General features: G+C 42.0%; 1 protein-coding gene across 5 annotated transcripts in view; it reads right to left on the minus strand.

The window, feature by feature from the left end:
* Positions 1-13,479, minus strand: part of PLCL2 (phospholipase C like 2) — a 99,040-nt gene extending 85,561 nt beyond the window's left edge. For 4 of the 5 annotated variants that reach the window (XR_010434792.1, XM_064673538.1, XM_064673566.1 and 1 more), the window contains exons 1-2: positions 12,949-13,042; positions 11,721-12,261 (exon numbers count right to left, since the gene is read on the minus strand). Coding sequence is in view for 4 of the 5 variants with exons in the window: in XM_064673538.1 (XP_064529608.1) it covers positions 11,721-12,032 (312 nt within the window). In the remaining variant the exon portion in view is untranslated. Of the gene's footprint in view, positions 1-11,720; positions 12,262-12,948; positions 13,043-13,391 lie in introns of those variants that run through there. The other variant, XM_064673547.1, reaches the window with a different exon arrangement.
* Positions 13,480-18,532: the final 5,053 nt, after the last annotated feature.

An 18,532-nucleotide genomic window follows, 5' to 3' on the forward strand; every position in this document is an offset into this window, starting at 1 on the left:
CATCCAAAATACTATCAGATTGTAATACACAACCAAGATCCTTCCTATGTAAAGCTTAATATAAAATGAAATCACTTTATTACTAAAATATTTTTCAGCTGTAGGCAATGTCCATGCCATTTTATTCTGGGCAAACAAATACACAGCCGGAAGCTAGATGTGCCAATCAGCAATACTTTGTGTCACCAGCACCATAAAAAGACTTTATAACACATTAAAAGACTTGTAACAGAACTCCCATCTCCTGCAAAGATGTTAATGGCAGCCACTTCCAACACCAAGTATCATGGCTAGCACAGCCATTCTTACACAGTTCTTCCTAAAGAAGGTTTTAAATATTCAGCAAAAGGTTCTAACAGCACTGTTCCATTGCCAGTTAGCGACAGCGATACCATTTAAATCTTTGATGATGACAACACTGAAAATAAATAAATTACAGTCCAACTTAGTATTGCAATATTGCTAAACCTTCATTATGCCACAGTGGATTTACACATTTGACTGGCACACATTTGGAATAACATTTTAGTCCTGCACTGCAAAAAATTAATAAAATTGAGGGAAAAAAAATACATAAAAGGGCACCAGAGTGAAAAATGCAAAGAAAAACTTCAATAGGTGGAGCAACTAAATAAATCAAGATTCTTTAGCCCAGAAAAAAAAATTATATAAAGCAAATGCAAGGAACACCTTTCAACTAATCTGTGCAAAAGAGTGTTCTTCTAACACAAGAACCAGGGGATAACAGGTGAACAAGTAAGTGGCTGCCAGGTAAAACAAGGCAACAAAAAGGACTTCTTCACAGAACTCATAGCTGAACTGCCCCAGGATGTTACAGTGGGGAAACGCTTCCAAAAGTCAAACTGGCCTTTCATAATTAACAGGGGGGAAAAAAAAAACCTTAAGGCTTAAACACAAAGGCATCTTGGCTTCAGATCACTTAAAGATGGAAGCAGATGCCAGGAAAGGAGGTTTTTTTTATTCTTCCTGTTGGAGGCAACGTAATGAGCAAAATGGACTTTTTGGCCTGACCCTGGCAACCATTCTTAAATTCACAAGGACTGGTGGCTTTTGAAGACTAGGAGAAATAGATGCATCTACCCCAAGCTGTGCAGTCAGCCTTCATCATAGATAGGTTCAAGCCCCAGTCCCTGTGGGACTTAAACCCCCTGTGAAGGATGACAGCCTTACACTGGAATCTGTCATTCCCTGTTTGCCACTCCTTTTTGAGGATTCACAAGCAGACACGAACTATTGCAGTGCTGCACAGAGCACACAGAGTTCTGCTCCAGCACTTTGCTGGAAAGAGAAGAATCTTCACCAGCTGTTACAGAAGAAAAGCAGGGTATGACCGGTCTGTTACTGCCGAAGCAAAAAGGCCAAGCTGTGTGAGGGATGAGGAGAGACAAGAGATGGAAGGAACAGGCAGGTGGACACAACAGACAAGGTGACACAAACCTGAACCAAGCTGAGTAGGATAGTGAAAAACTTATGAATTCTTCCACAGCATACTACTTCTAAAGCTACAAAATACAAAAAGATAAGACTCACAGCTAAAAGCACTCAGTGCCTTCGCACACCACCACCGCTCTGAGAGCTGATTCCAGATCAGGCCAGCCACTCGCTGAAGAAGAACCAAGCATGAGGCACAAGGTACATGCTATTTAAGATGATGAACAAATAAAGCTGAAAAATGTCAGCCTCAAACAATGCTTGTGAAACTCATCACTGCAACTACTACAACTGGGAAGAACAAAGAGAAATTAAAGGAGAGTTGGGTTCAACAAATGAAGTACATCCAATAAGGTATATAATGCTCTTGAGGGCACTTCAAAAGAAAGAAAAACATAAAATTACACGGACTCAAACTACTTATGTCTGCTCTAGCTTTCTCCACTGTGTGGTAGTAACGTGCCATGACTAAACAGAGTACTATTTCACATAAATATTAGTCTTGAACTCTAGGACTTACACTGGAAATGCTTTTTGCAACAAACTGCTATCAACGTATCTAAAAAAAAAAAAAAATTATTTAGTGACCATTCTCTGAAAACTACAAAGTACATTTCAGTCGATTCAAGCTATTTCCTGAAGCAGTTTATTTCCAACTATTACTTTCTTCCCACCTTATATAGCAAAAATGTATGTATTTGTAAGCAAGTGAATATTGCAATGAATGTAAGTATTATTTCAGGAAATAGCTTGAATCAACTTTTCCTACAATATGTACATGAAAGATATTCATTCTGCTTCTAATTTACTAAAGGAAAAAGAACGGTAGAGTTTAAAAAGTTGCTCTCTTGCCTTTTCCTGTACCATTTACAGGAGTCAGCTAAAATCAATAAACAACTGCCTATCCTAAAACCACCAACAATAGGAAGAAAATCCAAACAAAAGTTTTGACAGTAAGCTGAATTCCTGTCCTTTTAGTCCATGTTACACTACAGTAATACAAGGACTTAAGCAATTAAATTAGTTTATATATTTTAAATAAGCAGCCATCTACACTTTATTTAAGGACTGTAGTTTAGAGTAAACAGTTGACAGACAATGTCAAACACTTTTGTCACCATGGACTAGGTAATGAAATATATAAAGCATCCAGGATTTTCTATCATAAGAGATGCTTCACAAAACAAAACCCATGCAGACCGTTCTGCTGCTGCAGAATTTCACAGTCATTCTTCCTCTCCTATCCTACACTAAAAAGGGCAGTAAAGGATGGGGATATGTTCACATACATGGATGTTAACACATCAAAGCACAAAAAGGCTCTGCTTTTTTTTGTGAAAGTAAAATAATAATGCTGGTAAGAAAGAAAAAAAGAGATAAGAAAATAGGGGGGAAAAAAGTTATAATCACAGAAACTTAACTATAAAGAGATCTTGAAAATTCTGTGGAACTGCTTTCTACCAAAAAAGCAGCAATTCTTTTTCTTCTGCAATACTGATTATCTCATAATTGAGAGAAAATATCAAACCATTTTCACCAATTTTAGCAAAGGTATTAGGGCAGTCATGACACTAATACACATAATATCAATTATCTGCTATATATTGGTAAGGTACCTGTTTCTTAAACCAAAATAAAGCCCACAAACAAGTTTCTTTTATTATAGTAAATATTTTGTACAGTGAATGTTGAAGTCCACCTCAATATCTTGTTATATTTTAGTTTTCATTTCATAAAGCTGTCAGCTGCCATTCTGAAAAGGGGTTAGTTAGTTTGTTTGTTTAAAGACACTTCCTGTCTGCCTGCACTTATTTCCAGAACATGAATGTTTGGGATCTGAAAAGATCCCTGAACATGGTATACAAAAGCTGAAGTACTCAGGGATATTTTATTAGTTATTCCAAAGGGTCAAATGACATTGAAAGGAATCCCAGAGAGGCAGAAATGAATCACGGATATTTTACTTTCCCAAGGCTGCACCAGTTAACACTGTGAGCCTCGATACTGCTGATTTCCAGTCACAGGCCATATTGCATTCTTCACTGTCTTGAACACTGGTGTTCTGCGAGGTCAGTGTCTAGGAGGGAACAGGTGAGTGAACTCAGGGATGTTCCTATTCAGAAGCAAGGGACAGATGAGTCTATACAGACATCTCTAGAAATGAAACTAGTTGTGTACATATTAAGAGATGTACTGCAGTCAAGAGGATAGGTAACATATCCTTCCAAAGGATTGCTTCATGCATAATCGCCTAAAACGGGAAGAATTAAGTACAACAATGGCACTACCCCATGTCTAAATGGCATGCCAGATGTGAAAATCAACTGTAAAACAGTAACAATAGTCTTTATAAACTCAGCTGCAAAACAGGGAAAGAGGCCAGTTACTACTTACTCTCCTTAAAGACAAACAAACCAGCCCCTTTGAAAGGACCTTTTTTTACGCCAATGCTGTAATCCAGTAATAATATTATAAATTAGTATTTACTATTATTTTAAAATATTCAGAAGAAACAATATTTTCTCATAAATTATATTTCTGAACTCGATTCTGCAACATCATATTGCCCAATTTACAGGTGGTAAAGAGTATAAATAATCGATTTTTGTTTTAACTATGGAGTATAGGATTTGATCTTGTATTTAAAATCCATAGTCTACAATCACTTAACAAAAAAAGAAAAAATTCATGTATCACAATAATGGAAATGAGAGCATAGTTAAAACTGCATGTTCACCTGAAGGCAGAAGAGCTGCCGGCATATTAGAAGGTAAGTTAAAATCAGAAAGAACCTGACAAATTGAAGATATAATCTGAAATAATTAGAATGCTGTTAGCAGGACAAGTACAAGCTTTTAAACTCTGTGCAGATGATTGCTTTTGCCCATTGCAAAGAGGAACAATCAGCCAGCAGTGTGCATAGAAGGATCACAAACAAAAGGTGATTAAAAGACAAAGAGCATCATACTAAAATTTATTAACAGTTGATCCTGTAGCAGAGCAGCAGAGCAGAGTAGACTGACCTCTTGAGGTCTCTTCCAGCCCTATTTCTTAACATTCTTCAATGCATATATGTTGCTGATTTTTCTCATATTTTCCTCTTGTCTGTGCATATTAAACATAAATTACTATACACCTTTCCTCCCCCAAAATCTACCTGTTAGTCTGTTTATATTTAGATTTCTGAATTTTGAGCACAATCCCACATTGGTATGCAAAGACAAATAATTTAGAATCCATGTACTAGTATTACAATATGTACTTCAACTTAATTTGGCCCTTAAAGATTGACAACTAGCAAATTTTATTTAAGGGTTTTTCCTAATAGAGTCAATGCAACCAATACAAAAGTTGATGGCAATATCACCCATGGACCAGCAAAGGCTGGGAAACTACACAATTAACTTGTCCTGTCAGTCTATGTTTAAATCTCTTTTAATTTTCCATGACTGCAATCAAATCATGGGAGCAATGTATTATTTGTGAGCCATGAATAGGAGACCACTGCTCTAATTCCTAGTTTAAAAATAGGGTAAACTACTAGTCGTATCTTTGATCACGCCTGACAACAGGCATAACTGAAAAACTCATCAAGTATTCATAATGACTTTAAATGCCATTAAATAATTTTTCACCACTGAACAGACTGAACGTGTTTTGTGGATAGTCTAAGGTTTCATGGGAGTAGGGGGTGAAGGAGTCGATATAATTCACACTAGCCAAGCTCTTTACTCAGTCAACAGAAATGGACAGATAAGCTCTTCCAGAAGAGAAGTCAGAAAAGCTAAATTCATCCAAATTAAGCTCCTGCTCCAAGTCAGCTTTTGGAAAAAATACTTTATCTTCATGGGCTATAGTACATAAGTTAACTAAATTACATACTGAACTAGCATAAAGCAAGTATCCACATGTATACATTTCTACAAACACCTTTTTATTTTTTTTGTGTTACATATATTCAAATAAAACTCTGATTACTGCAGTCCACAGAAACTGCTAATGCAAACAAAAATATATACCAAATGCAATGCACAACATACCCACTCAGTGGCCATCACACATCTCAGTTCAGTGTCGCTGTTAACAAGTAGTAAACTGCCTGATACCTCTGTGTAATGTATATACATGATACTCTATGCAAATACCTAAGGTTTACAGCTTTGTATCACAGAAGATATAATTTAGGATTGTTTTGGTGTTAAGTATTCTTTTAAAATATAGATTATATTTTTAAAAATTAGGAAGCCAGTACACAATCAGTAGTAGAGGACAAAGGAGAATGAATACAAATACAGATAGGTGCTGGTCATCTTCTATAGTCTAGCTAAGAGTCCAACAAATCACAGAGACAGCATCCTCTAAAAGAAAGCTCCAGGATTCATGGAGCTGCAGTCAGCTATTCAGGTCTCTCATACTATCTGACAAACCACAGAGATGAGACAGAGCTACAACAAATCAACAAGAGGAAACTAAGAAACAGACAAAAACACACCCAGAAACAGCCTCTCAGAAAAACCTACTTTGGCTGTCTGGTTGAATAGCCGTCCAAGGTCAGATGTAGGGACAGCTCAACTATCACAGCCTCCTTTCCTAAATATATGGGGTTTTTTGTGCTATCAATTTTGGTGTCAATTAGCACATGTGCTCTGGGCAAAATACCTTTCACTGTTGGCACATTCACAAGCACAGATCTTCTGTTAACTAGGAATTCAGATGAGAATGTAGCATTCTGTTTCCAAGGGGAAAGAGCATGAGGAAACAAAATACGTGTTAGTTCTCTCCTTTTTTCTTCTCTGTGGCTGTTTTCTTTGAACTTAAAGAGCCTTAGCACCTTTGGAAGTATGACTGCTCAATCAAGCTTACTTGCAAATGTGTGACAAAGTAAGAAGTTACTTGGGTATAAATGCATGCACATATAAATACATTAAAAAAATCTCCCTGCAGGAATATTTGCAATATGAAAGATGACTGAAAATCAGGTAATTTCATATGCTTTAAACTTCCCAAGCCAAATATGTATGATCTATTCCTGGGCCTCCAAAAAGACTTGCAAACATGCCATTGTGGCTAAGGTAATTTAGGACTGTAGAGAACCTAAATCTACTGAAAATGCTACTTTAGAGTTTGCCATGAACACAAAAGGTTTTCTGTTAAAGCCTTTAAAACAATCATAGTGGTAGAAAACACTAACATTCTCCATATTTCACATTTTGTACACCTGATACAAACAGGTATACAGTATGAACTAAAGATCACAAAAGATTGAACAAGATAGTAACATAGACTGGCATTACAACAAGAAAAAAAAAGATCTTGATGTATATGCTGTATGTGACAGAAAGACACAGACATAAGGATGTTTAGTTTTAAAAGCAAAGCTCTGATGAAAATTAAACCCTTGAAGATCTATCTGCTAAATTTGGCTGCTCTCTTCTCACAGACTTTGAAACTTAGGAGTTGACAATGTTCAAGCAAGTGTATGACTTTCCAAAATGAAAGCTTGACTTTATACCCAGAATAAAAAAGAGAGATACAAATTCGTTTAAGTTATCAGCCAAGAAATTTATTGGCCAGTACTGAGATCAGCATTGGTATATGAAAACAAACACCTCGGACTTTGCTTCCACACACATGTTGATAAAAACATTCCTGCTCACAGAATGCCAAAGCCACCTTTCTCCACATATTTCTCTGTGTTGTCTTCCTAAATAACTGCAGTCTCTCCTAAGTGTCTCTCTTCTCATTTTGTTACTGGAACCTGTCTCCTAATAAAGACATATCTGTCCTCCTGGATCTCTCTCTGTCTAGGGTTATAGCTTTGAGAAACCAAGAGGTTCTGTAAGCATTTACTGGACACCCCTGGAAGCAAGCAGCTCTGAGGAAACATACCCATACACCACAAGTCGTTTGCTGCCTTAAAGATTCTCAAATGCCTACCACCTCAAAGTCTCCTTAAGAGAGGCATGGAGGAACCTAACACAAAAATAAAGCAAGCTCACTGCCAGCTGTCAGAACAGCTAAGAAAAGTTCACAAGATGCTTAAATCCACTTTGAACTGCAAGATGTAAATTCATTTTACAGAGTATTATAGGAAATGTTGTAGGAAATTGCATAATAGGAATCCATAGCTAGTTGTACCAAGGAAAACACTAGGGAAAAACAAAACACTGACCACAAAACCCACTACATTCAAATAAGTAGCACATAAATTAGTTCACAAATCAGAAAGCTGAGAGCCTAACTCCCATGAACGCACAACATATCATCACTACCACCTCCTGAAAAATCAGAATCTCATAAATACAGAGAGTAAGAAATAGAAAGGGAAAAAGTATAAACACAGGTATGTAGGTCCTAGCCCTCAAATTTGGTTCAAAGGCAAGCAATGAAATAGGCTATTCCATAAAAATTACTAGAAATGAAGAGTACAATCTTTAATCCTTTCAGCCTAAACACAGTTTATATATTAGTGAAAGGCCAAGGAAACTACTATGTATGAAGATTGTATTAGTTTTTTCCACTAATAATAATTCTACCACCTCTCATCATCCTAGGTGACACTTCAAACTCATATATCATCTTGTACCAAACAAGAAAAAGACAAATTGATGAAGGTACACAAAATTAATAAAAATAGACAGAAAAAAAATATAGAGCTACCAGAAAAAGAGACAGAACAGAGACTGCAAGTAAGAACGGAAAGGGAAAAAAGGCAGCAACTGCTCTTCTCAGAGTTATGAAAATAGACAACCAATGGAAGCACAGACTTAAACCAAAATAAAATACATATCTCTGCTCCTGATTTTCATGCACAAACATGTGGTCCTATAAGAATTTAATCTGAACTGGAACTTTATTCAAATATCAATTTTTTTGTTTGCGACTCAAAAGCCCACACAGTAATCGGCAGACACAACATTTAAAGTATTAGATTTTCCATAAAGGTGCATTTTACGGATCAACTAACAATGTCATGTTTTGCATGAATGATGAAATCTACACCTGCATGGAACAGACCTGTTTCCTGAGCTTACTCCGTATCTTCTTTAAGAGCAGTTTTACATTCCTGACATAAATTATTAAAACATTTTTCAAAAATATATGACATTTTACTTTTTCCTCTCTGTTTACAGACTGTAAGAGCAGGCAAGAAGCATCTTAAGGTTTACTACCTGTGCCAGATGTTCCAAAAGGTTTCATAAAGAAAACCAGACATCAGCACAATCGGATTCAAACCACCTGTGAACTGCTGAACTAAGCAGGTAGAATAATATTCAGAATATATGAAGAAAAGTGATTTTTCCCAGAAGTATTAACAGTCATATCTGAAATAAATATGGACTGCACAACTTTAAATGTAATGTTGTCACATTTTTCCACTCGTGATAATTATTCAAATGATAACACAAAGTTTTAGTAATCGGTTCTTGGCTGCTAAACAGATTACTGTTCACATCTGCAAAACGGTATTCATTGGTAATAACAGCAAAAAGTTGAACAATTTTTTATTCCAAAGCACTACCGTTTCTGTAGAAACTAAGAACCTTGATTCGGGTATCCATGAAATGCAATTCAAAACCTATTTCCTTATCTCATGCTTCTTGATTTTAGTATATCATGAAGCCCTAGGCTCTGCGACCTTGCCTGGTCCCCAGAGAGGCAGAAGGTTGCTGTATAATTAAATCACACACTACAAAGTAATACAGTGGCATGATATACACTGCAAACAACACTACTGTCTTTCTTGGGCTACCACAGAGGAAACAAAACAGTGTTAATAAGTATCAGACCTGTAAAAAAAATCACTGGCAAATCCAGCAAATATTAAGTCATTCCAAAACCAAGCTCGGCTGCCCCTTGTCCATTGTTGTAATTTCTTTAACACACACACATACACACCACACGTACACGCCCAGCATCACTGCTCAAACAGGAAGGGTGGGTGCAGGCTGTCAACTGTGTTCCACTGCTCACTGCCCTTGCCTCCCCTTCGTTTTTACAGCAAGGTTCAGGAGGCGGTAACACAACTTTCCATACACTAGTAGTCTTGAAATCCCACACGCTTTTCTATCATCCAATCATCAGAACAACAGAGGTAACAGGTAAAACACAGACTGTGTGAAATTTCTGTTCTAACTGTGGTGAAGAGACAAGGGGTGGATTATGTGTGCAAACTGTCCCCTTTTGTTTGGTGTTGTGATGGTGTTGTTTTGATTTTGGTAGGGGGAATTCTTTTTTGTTGATGTGACTGAAGTTTGTGAAGACTGTGTGATGAATATGGATTTTAATGATAATCCTTAAATACGTAATTCACAGAGGCAAGAGCTGGAATGTCTTGGGTTTCCGTGACAAGATTTTGGTAGCAGGCAGGCTATGTGGGGGGCTTCTGTGAGAAGCTGCTAGAGTCTTCCCCCGTGATCGACAAAGCCAATGCCAGTCAGCTCCAGGCTGACCAAGGCTGGCCCCATTAGTGACCATGGTAGTGCCCTGGGATAACAGATTTAGGAATGGGGGGAGGAAGCAATAGCAGTCAGAGAGAGAAGGGACAATATACAAGAGAAACAACTCTGCAGACACCAAGGTCAGTGAAGAAGGAGCAGGAGAAGGTGCTCCAGGTGCCAGAGCAGCGATTCCCCTGCAGCCCATGGTAAAGACAACAGTGAAACAGGCAGCCTGCAGCCCATGGAGATTCACAGTGGAGCAAATATCTGCCTGCAGCCCGTGGAGGACCTCATGACAGAGTAGGTAGATGCCTGAAGAAGGCTGTGACCCTGTGGAATCCCACACTGGAGCAGGTTCCTGGCAGGACCTGTGGACCCATGGAAAATGAGGAGCCCACACCAGACGAGGTGTACTGGCAAGACTTGTGACCCTGTGGGGGAACCACACAGGAGCAGTTCATGAAGAGCTGCACCCTGTGGGAAAAACGTTTGAGAAATTCGTGGAGGACTGCCTCCCATGGGAGGAACCCCACGATGCAGCAGGGGAAGAGTGTGAGGAGTCCTCTCCCTGAGGAGGAAGGAGAAGCTGAAACAACTGACCCAACCCCCATCGCCTGTCCCCCTTCACTGCTGGAGAGTGGCAGGGTGAAAGGGGGGTGTTTTTAAAATTTGGTTTTATTTCTCATCCTACTCTGATTTGATTGGTAATACATTAATTGCCCCACGTCAAGTATATTGCTGAGGGATCTCTACTAGTCCTTATCTCAACCCACAAGCCTTTCATTCTATCTTTTCTCCATCTTCTCTCCCCTGTCCAGCTGAGGGGGGAGTGATAGAGCAGCTTTGGTGGGTGTCTGGCATCCAGCCAAGGTCAGCCCACCACAGCTGATTTTGGAAGTATATAAATATCTAAGAAAACATCTAGCTTAATGTAGGTCTAGCTGATCTTGGTTAAACTCGGATCTTAAGTACTTGAAATTGTGCTTCATTTTACAGCTAGTACAGCTATTATACCAATGGAGCAATTTCTCTATGTTCTCTCAACCTTTTCACTGGAGTTGGGAAAGGCGACCCAAAACATCTTTCAGGAACTGTAGATGCAAGGAAAGAGAACAACTTCACTTGTAAAAATAACTGTATTAAAAAAACCCAATCCCATTCCTTTTTTGCCTAAGCTACATTCTACCATTGATGCTCCCCCTACTTTTCAAACTGAAACACTAGCGTTCAGAATATGGAGAGCTAAGTATAAATAAAGATGTTTCTATAGGTGAAGTACAACACAGCCTACTGCTAAACGAGCTGTCACTTTTAACAAGAAGAATGTTCCCTATTCTACCTTCTCCCACCCCCAGCCCAATGAGATCCTGAATCTCTCATCACCTGCTGTGTGCCTGTCACACACACAAGCCAATGGAGCCACAAAATTGCTCTGCACAGGTGCATCCCAAATAACAAGCATACTGTGCAATTCACATCTTTCCCTGCCAGGCTGGTGCCCATGTTGTCTTATCACAAGCCAGCTAGTTTCTCTCGCCTTTTCTAAGAGGAGTTAGAGCCTTCTGCTTTAATAAATCTCAAAGCACGATGTCCTCCACCCCAGGCATGGATGTATACAAAGCCATCCTCTCACTGTTGTCCACTTCTGACAAAGGAAAAATCAAGTCTCCTCACCACAGGGGGAGAGGAAAAGAAGAGAAAGAAAAAAGCCGCCTGTCCTTTCATCTAGAGCCAAGGCTCTGTGAGCTAAATCTATCGCCTGCATCTCCTTGCCCCTGTCACAGAGAAAGACCCAAGATCCCGATGGGGAGAAGCAAGAGCTCTTACCTTAATTATGCTGCTCCTCCGGGGGATGCCGGGTTTGCCTTCTCGTTGTTGACTGGTGGAAAATCCTTTCTCTTTGCTGCTGCTCTCCGGGCTTGCAGGAGGAGCTGATCCCGGCTCCTCGCCGGCTCCCGGCTGTGCACAGTCCCCGTTGGAGACCCGGCTGCCCGCACTGTCAAAGCGGGATCTCCCACCGCCGCCGCCTCCTCCTCCTTCCCCATCTCCTGCCTTGAAGGCCACCTTCCCTTGAAGCGGCCCCGGGGAGGAGGGCAGCCCCCCGCCGCCGGTGCCGCCACCGCTGCCAAACTCCGCCATCAGCCTCCCTGGCTACGGCAGAAGCACCGCCGCTGCCCCCCTCCCCTCCTCCCGCGGCCGCTCGGCGGTGGCTCTCCTTCCGCTTTCTCTCTATTTACGATCGGGGGATTTTGAGCCAAAGTCTCTCCCCTCCGCGCATTTGGCAGCCGAGGCCGCGTAGCTCCAGGAGGGGAGGGGGGACGGACGGAACGTGTCGGTGGCGGCTCGGCGAGCACCAGTCCCGCAGCACCTGGGGAGGGAAGAGGAGACGAAACGTGACAGGCTGCCCTCGCACGAGGCGGGGGAGCGTCGCACCGCGGCGCGCGCTGCCCTGCGCGCACACGCGAGCGCGCGTGGGAGGAGAGGGGCTGCGCGGGGTCCCCGCCGGGCGCCCCGCGGGGCAAAGGCGCGACCCGCCGCGGGGGCACCGGGCGGGCAGCGAGCGCAGCCCCGCCCGGGGAGAGGGGCCGGCCCGCCCCGGCCCCCGCGGGGCGGGGGAGGCTGGAGGGGACCGGAGGAACTACGCCGTTGGGGCTGCTCAGCCGCGGAAAGCGAGAGGCGTTGATGGCGGTATTTTCTCACCCTGACACAGCGACACCCACAATCCCTGAAGCGGGAGCGAAAAGAGAACTTGCAGAACAACACGCCCCAAACCCTCCGGCCCCGGCCCGGGGGGAAGCCCGTCCCACCCACGGCGGGGACGATCCGTCGCAGACTCTCTTCGACCCCGGGCGACAGTAAGAAGCGGCGGACCGCGAGCAGCGCCGCCGCGGCCCCGCGGGGCAGCCCCCAGTCGCCCTCAGCAACTTTTGTCCCCTCCCTCCCCCTGCCCGCCGACATCCAGCCGCCCCACAGCGGCGACAGCCGGCCGGGGCAGACACCTCCGGACCCCGCACAGCACCGCCCCCCTCCCGCACGCTGCGGCCCCGCTACCCACCTCGGCGGCGAGGGGAGCCCCCGGCTGCCGCCGCTGCAGTAGCCGCTTTTCCCCCTCTCCCCTCCTCCCCGCTATGGTCGCCGCCTCTGCCCGGAGCCGGATACAGAGAGAAACTGATTCATGTGGCTGCTTCGCTCGCTCTCTGCTTCTGCTGCTGCTGCTGCTGCCGCCGCCGCCGCCTTCCCCGGCCCAATGCTCGGCAACAGCGGGAAAACGCCGGCAGAGCCCAGGGGAGAAGCAGTCCCGACCGCCCCCGCGAGGAAACTCTCCGGGGAAGGCAGAGCGAGCGATCCAGGCTCGCCCCCCTCGCCGGCGCCGCCAGTCACAGGGGCCGGCCCCGCGCGGATTGGGCGGCCCCGCCGCCAGCACCCCCTGCGGCAGCTCGGGGGCGCTCCGCCGGAGGGCAGGACCCGCGCCCGCCCCTTCCCGCGCCCCGCGCTCACCGCTGGATTCCTCTGCACGCTCCCGTCCCGCGCCTGTTGCCCGGGCTCCGGGCTGACACAAAAGAGCCCGCTCTCCGGCTCCCCGCGCCCGGCGCATCCTCCGCTCCGCGCTCCTCTCCGGCCCGGGCGAAGACTCCTTCCGCCCCTCTTGTCGCGGCCTCGCGCCCTTCACCCGCCCTGCCCACCCGAGGGGCCGCGGCCGCCGGGGCGCGCAGGAAGGGCGGGGGGCGGCGGCACAACGAGCGTTCCCGCGCCCTGCCGGCAGCTCACAGCCCGATGAGAGCCCAATTAGTGCCATTACTTAATAAAGGAACGAAGGTGATGGAATGCTGGAATATTAAAAGCTTAACGGAAACTGTAACTTGAGTTACCCTGTGTCCACAACACAGCAAGCACGGCTGGAGAGCCCTCATATACCCCATTACACTCGTTTAGGTTTGCTGTGAGACAAACAGGAGGGACTTGGTGTACGAGGAGTAATTCAGAGCGCTACACGTTTATTTTTACCTCTTGACATGGCTGCATATTGCAAGAACTTAATATTTCACGATTAAGTCGAATAAAGGGAAATGAAATGCCTCCGTTGAGGCACTTGGCCCTCTGCTTGACATTCAGAAGTTGAGTCAGTCAGGGAGACATTGAGAGCACAGGCAAAATTGAGAATCACATAAATAGGACTGCAAAGAGTCACACTGAGCAAAGAGACACCTAAGACAGCCCACATAAATAGGAGTGCAAAGAGTCACACTGAGCAAAGAGACACCTAAGATAGCCCACACCATCTGACCTTCAGCATTTGACTGAAGTGCTTAATGCAAGAGCTCGACTCGAATTATAGTTGAACGAAAGCACTACACTTTTCTTTTAGGTTCCCCCATTTGTCCTCTGAAGATCGCTGTGTCTGGAGCCTTGGTGCCAGAGGTCAGACACCTAGATACCCAAAATAAGGCAGTGTGCTGGTGCAGAGTATCATGGTGGAAACACTGGAGTAAAGGGTACATTTTCAGTCCTGTTCCCTGGCTCCAGGGCTTTACCATGGACTGCACAGCAGTGTCACCATACCTTGGTGGCCCACTGCCTTGAGCTGTCTCCAAAGGGGAGGCACCTCCATCTTCTCCTTCGGAACACAAAGAGACAGCTCACTCCTCCAAAACACTGAGAGCCACAAGGATGATGTCTTTTGTCTGTGTTTACTGATTAGATCACTTGGAGCATGAGAGCCCTTATTTCAATGTCCTCTTCCTGAAGGGGTTCACATCTGTGTCCCCACTGCCATTTAAAAAGCTGCCATCTTATAGACTGGTTCTGGTGTGAGTGTTTTCCTTGTGAAGATGTGCCACGCTATAGAAAGGAAACCAAGAGACACTGGGCCAGAAAGAAGATGGAGCACAACTGGGAATGCCACTGCAGTTTAGCAGTAATCTGCTCATAGGTGTTATTAAATAGTCATCTTGGAAGCAAGGAAAGGACCAAACAACTCACCATTGAGGTGAGAGGTCTAGGAACTAAGATACAGGAAGCTACTCAGGTTTGTGTCATGGAAATGCCACACCACTCCTGCAAAATAAATCTGCTTCAGGTGCATAATAATCACATATAATAAACTGTTAATCTCTGGTCCTTGACTCACAGACAATATTCTGGACAATGGTGTTTTTTACTGCAGTGAAAAAGGACCATAAATTATGATCCAGGTTGGAAGAAAGTATGAAGCTATTTGGAGGATATTACTTATTCAGTATCATTTGTAGTGGGTAAACGAAATTCAGAACCTGACACTGCTACATCACTCATATATGGTCCCAATTTTAATTAAACTATTAACAAGGCTTAAGGTTAAATGAAAACCTAGACATTTGTAGGATTTAGGCAGTAAACACTGAGGGACATTAATATTAAACTTAAGATCTGAAAGAGCCAAAGCCTGTGTTTTCCATTAGCTGGAAATACAGTGATTTTACCATTTGCCCTTATCTGAACATCTTTTGCGTGAACATCTTGCCTTTCATTTAAGTAGGAATAGTCAGCCTTAAATATTGAAGGAACGCTCAGTATTGTATCTGCATATGTGGACATCACAAACCATCCCTACAGGAGACACTTTGTCATTAGGATCATCACTGTTTCTTCTGGAGCATGAGATTTATATGCAACAGGTACAAAATGTTATTAGAATCATTTGTCACAGAGTGTTGCCAGTAAACTGGTGAGGAAGATGTGTGCTTCTGTCATTTTGCTACTTAAGATGCATATACTAGAACACCAGTTTTAAGGCCTTTAGCAAAATTTTATCTGTTCTGTCTCAGAAAAAAAAGATGAAAAAACCCCTCCCTTTTCAACTCTGCTTATCTGTCCAACCTGTATAAAAACAAGATAACACCACTGAAAAAGAAATCATTTAACTTTAGCCTTGGCAGTTCTGTAATGAATGATATCAAGACCTGCAGACATTGCCAGACTTTTGACTGTAAAGGTGATGATTCAATACAAAGGAATGAGTAAAACTTCTGAATCTAATCTTAAGGACACATGCCTGCAAATCAATATAATAGTACCAACACTATGCTTATTCTAAATACTGAAATTTAATTACTGATAAAAACATTGTGTCAGACACTAAACTAGAAAAGTTGCACCAGAAAGATGAAGGTAGCAAATAATTAATTATTCAAATTTGAGATTTCTTCTGACGACCATTCACTGAGTTTTATTATTGCCCCATACTGTTTTACAGAACTTCCTTACCTTAGCAGAGTGTTTGTTCAGATGCATTTTGAATGCATTAAGTTGAAAAATATTTTCATACACAAAACAGAGCATTTCTGATAAACCAAATCCCAGAAATGGCCATCGAGACTGAGCTACTCTGTAGAGACCTTGTTTATCCCTGTGAGCTCAGGTTTCCAGAGCAGTTCATGTAATACCAATGTAAACTATATACTTTCTTTGCCACAACTTTTTGAAGATCATAGGGTGAGGAAACTTTTTTGTTATCATTATTCAATAGTGGCCTCAGCAGGCTCTATTTGTTTAATTGTTAAATGAAATAAGGATTATAATGGAATCAAAAGACACTTCTGTGACAATATTTAACTGTGAGAACTTGCTGTCATGCGCGCATATTAGCTATTTACATAAAATATCCTATTAAATATCAGAGTTCCACAGCTAAGCTAATATTACCCACTGAACTTTTCTAACTCAAATAGTGTGGCAGTAGAAACATGCCAAGAAACAGGCTATGTTAAAACCCCAAACTAGTGACTAAATGACCGGTGTTTAAATAAGCCAAATGTTAGATTATTACAAATATACAGAATACTTTTTATTCCAAACATGAAAAACTTTAATTAGCAATTATCTTGTTTGAATGTTGCTTTTCTGACATCTCTGCTTGGAATATTTCTTTTCATTATTGTAAGTATCTCTACAATTCCGGCGATAATTTCAATTGCTTGACTTGATTGTTCAGGTCACAGTCTAGCACATACTTGTTTATTATACTTGTTTATAATTAAGTATACACATTTAAGCAGTCCCATTACAGTCGCAATCTGATTCATAATTAATCCAAAGCAAAGTTTAGCTATAAATAATGCATTATTTTGTACAACATCTGTAAAGTGCAGGTGTGTTGTATGCACCTAAAAAGAGCAGACAGTACAAGTAAGGGCATATGTATGGATGTGCACTAAAGATAGCAAAAATAGGTAGGCAAATATAGGCTAAACTGACACCACAAGCATTTATTAACATTGTATACTGGAAAGTAATTTTGTTTATAATTTTTGAAAGTTCATTATACTAGCGGTAAGTATCGGAGTAAGTCAGGAGTTGGACTTTGATGTTCCTTGTTGGCCCCTTCCAACTCAGGATATTCTATGATTCTAAGTAGGATGATTTTTTTTTAAATGAAGCACATTTTAGCCTATTAAATACAACTTAAGGAATGTTTATTCTCTATCCTATCTCTAATGCCAATTAGTTTGGCTACCAGCCTATTAGATGTGATGGCTGAGAATTAACAAGAGCTTAACAGTAAATCTACTCTTCCACTGCAGACAACTGAATCCGGAAGCAGTGTTTTTCTAAATCAAAAGTTCTTCTCTAAACTGTCTGTTATTAGGACTGTCATGCTGTGGTGGTTAATTGGTTGACACGTAGCTTTGAATCACGTTGCTATGAAAATGCGAGTCTTTGTTTATATGTTTAAAAAAGGTCAAGATTTTTAAAAACTGAAGGACAGAATTCCCTCCCTGCCCTTTTTAAGAGAGGACACTTTCAGGGAAAGTTAAAGGATGGACAGGAAGGACTTCTGGGAAATCAGAGATCTCCCTTATGGCCTCAGTTTGCAAACTAGGAATTAAGTCTTTTTCAAAAGTCTTGACCTAGGCACTAATTTTGAGTAACTCTTTTGGGGATCCTGGGGTTAGCTTAACTGGAAATTAGAGCTAATTAGAAAGTAATAGCATGCTGTTAGTTTGCCACTCTTAAAAAGGCTGATATTTTGTAGCAATACTAATCGAGGTTATATTGTATAAGGTTTCCATGGAGCAAAATTTGCATTTTCTTCTACTAGGCAAGGCAGACATAGTGGAAAAGCTTTGCATCATGCACATTTCAGCTGAGGCACATGTTTTACCAGAGAGATTGCAACAAACCTGTTCTTGAAGTGTTTCTGATGCATCATTAAAAAGAGCATACAGTGTTTACCATCTCCTAGGGTTGTACTCTGCCCTCTAAGGAGAAGTTACAAAGTTACAAAAACAGGCTGAGAGCCAGAATTCTGCAAAGGATTGGATTTCATTTTGTCACTTCGTACCATTTGTTAGGAAGCACTGGGTATATACAGAGCCATTTGACTTGTGGGACATAAGGCATTTAATAAGTCATCTATTTTTGTAATTTGAAGTATCTGACTATTATTACAGGAGCATGCAAATAAAATAATCCACAATGAGTTTTTATCACTTCTTCAAACTTAAACTTTTGCAAACTAACCAAAGTGTTAATAGTGATCAAAAGCCTTCATTAAATTTGCACATAGAAAAACCACAAAGCTTTTAGTTTGTAATTTCAGCATTATATGCTTTGCGAATTCTCATCATAGCAGAGTATTAAACACTTTCAGTCCTTTGAGA

Source organism: Pseudopipra pipra, chromosome 1 (assembly GCF_036250125.1).
Source record: "Pseudopipra pipra isolate bDixPip1 chromosome 1, bDixPip1.hap1, whole genome shotgun sequence".
Classification (NCBI taxonomy): domain Eukaryota; kingdom Metazoa; phylum Chordata; class Aves; order Passeriformes; family Pipridae; genus Pseudopipra; species Pseudopipra pipra.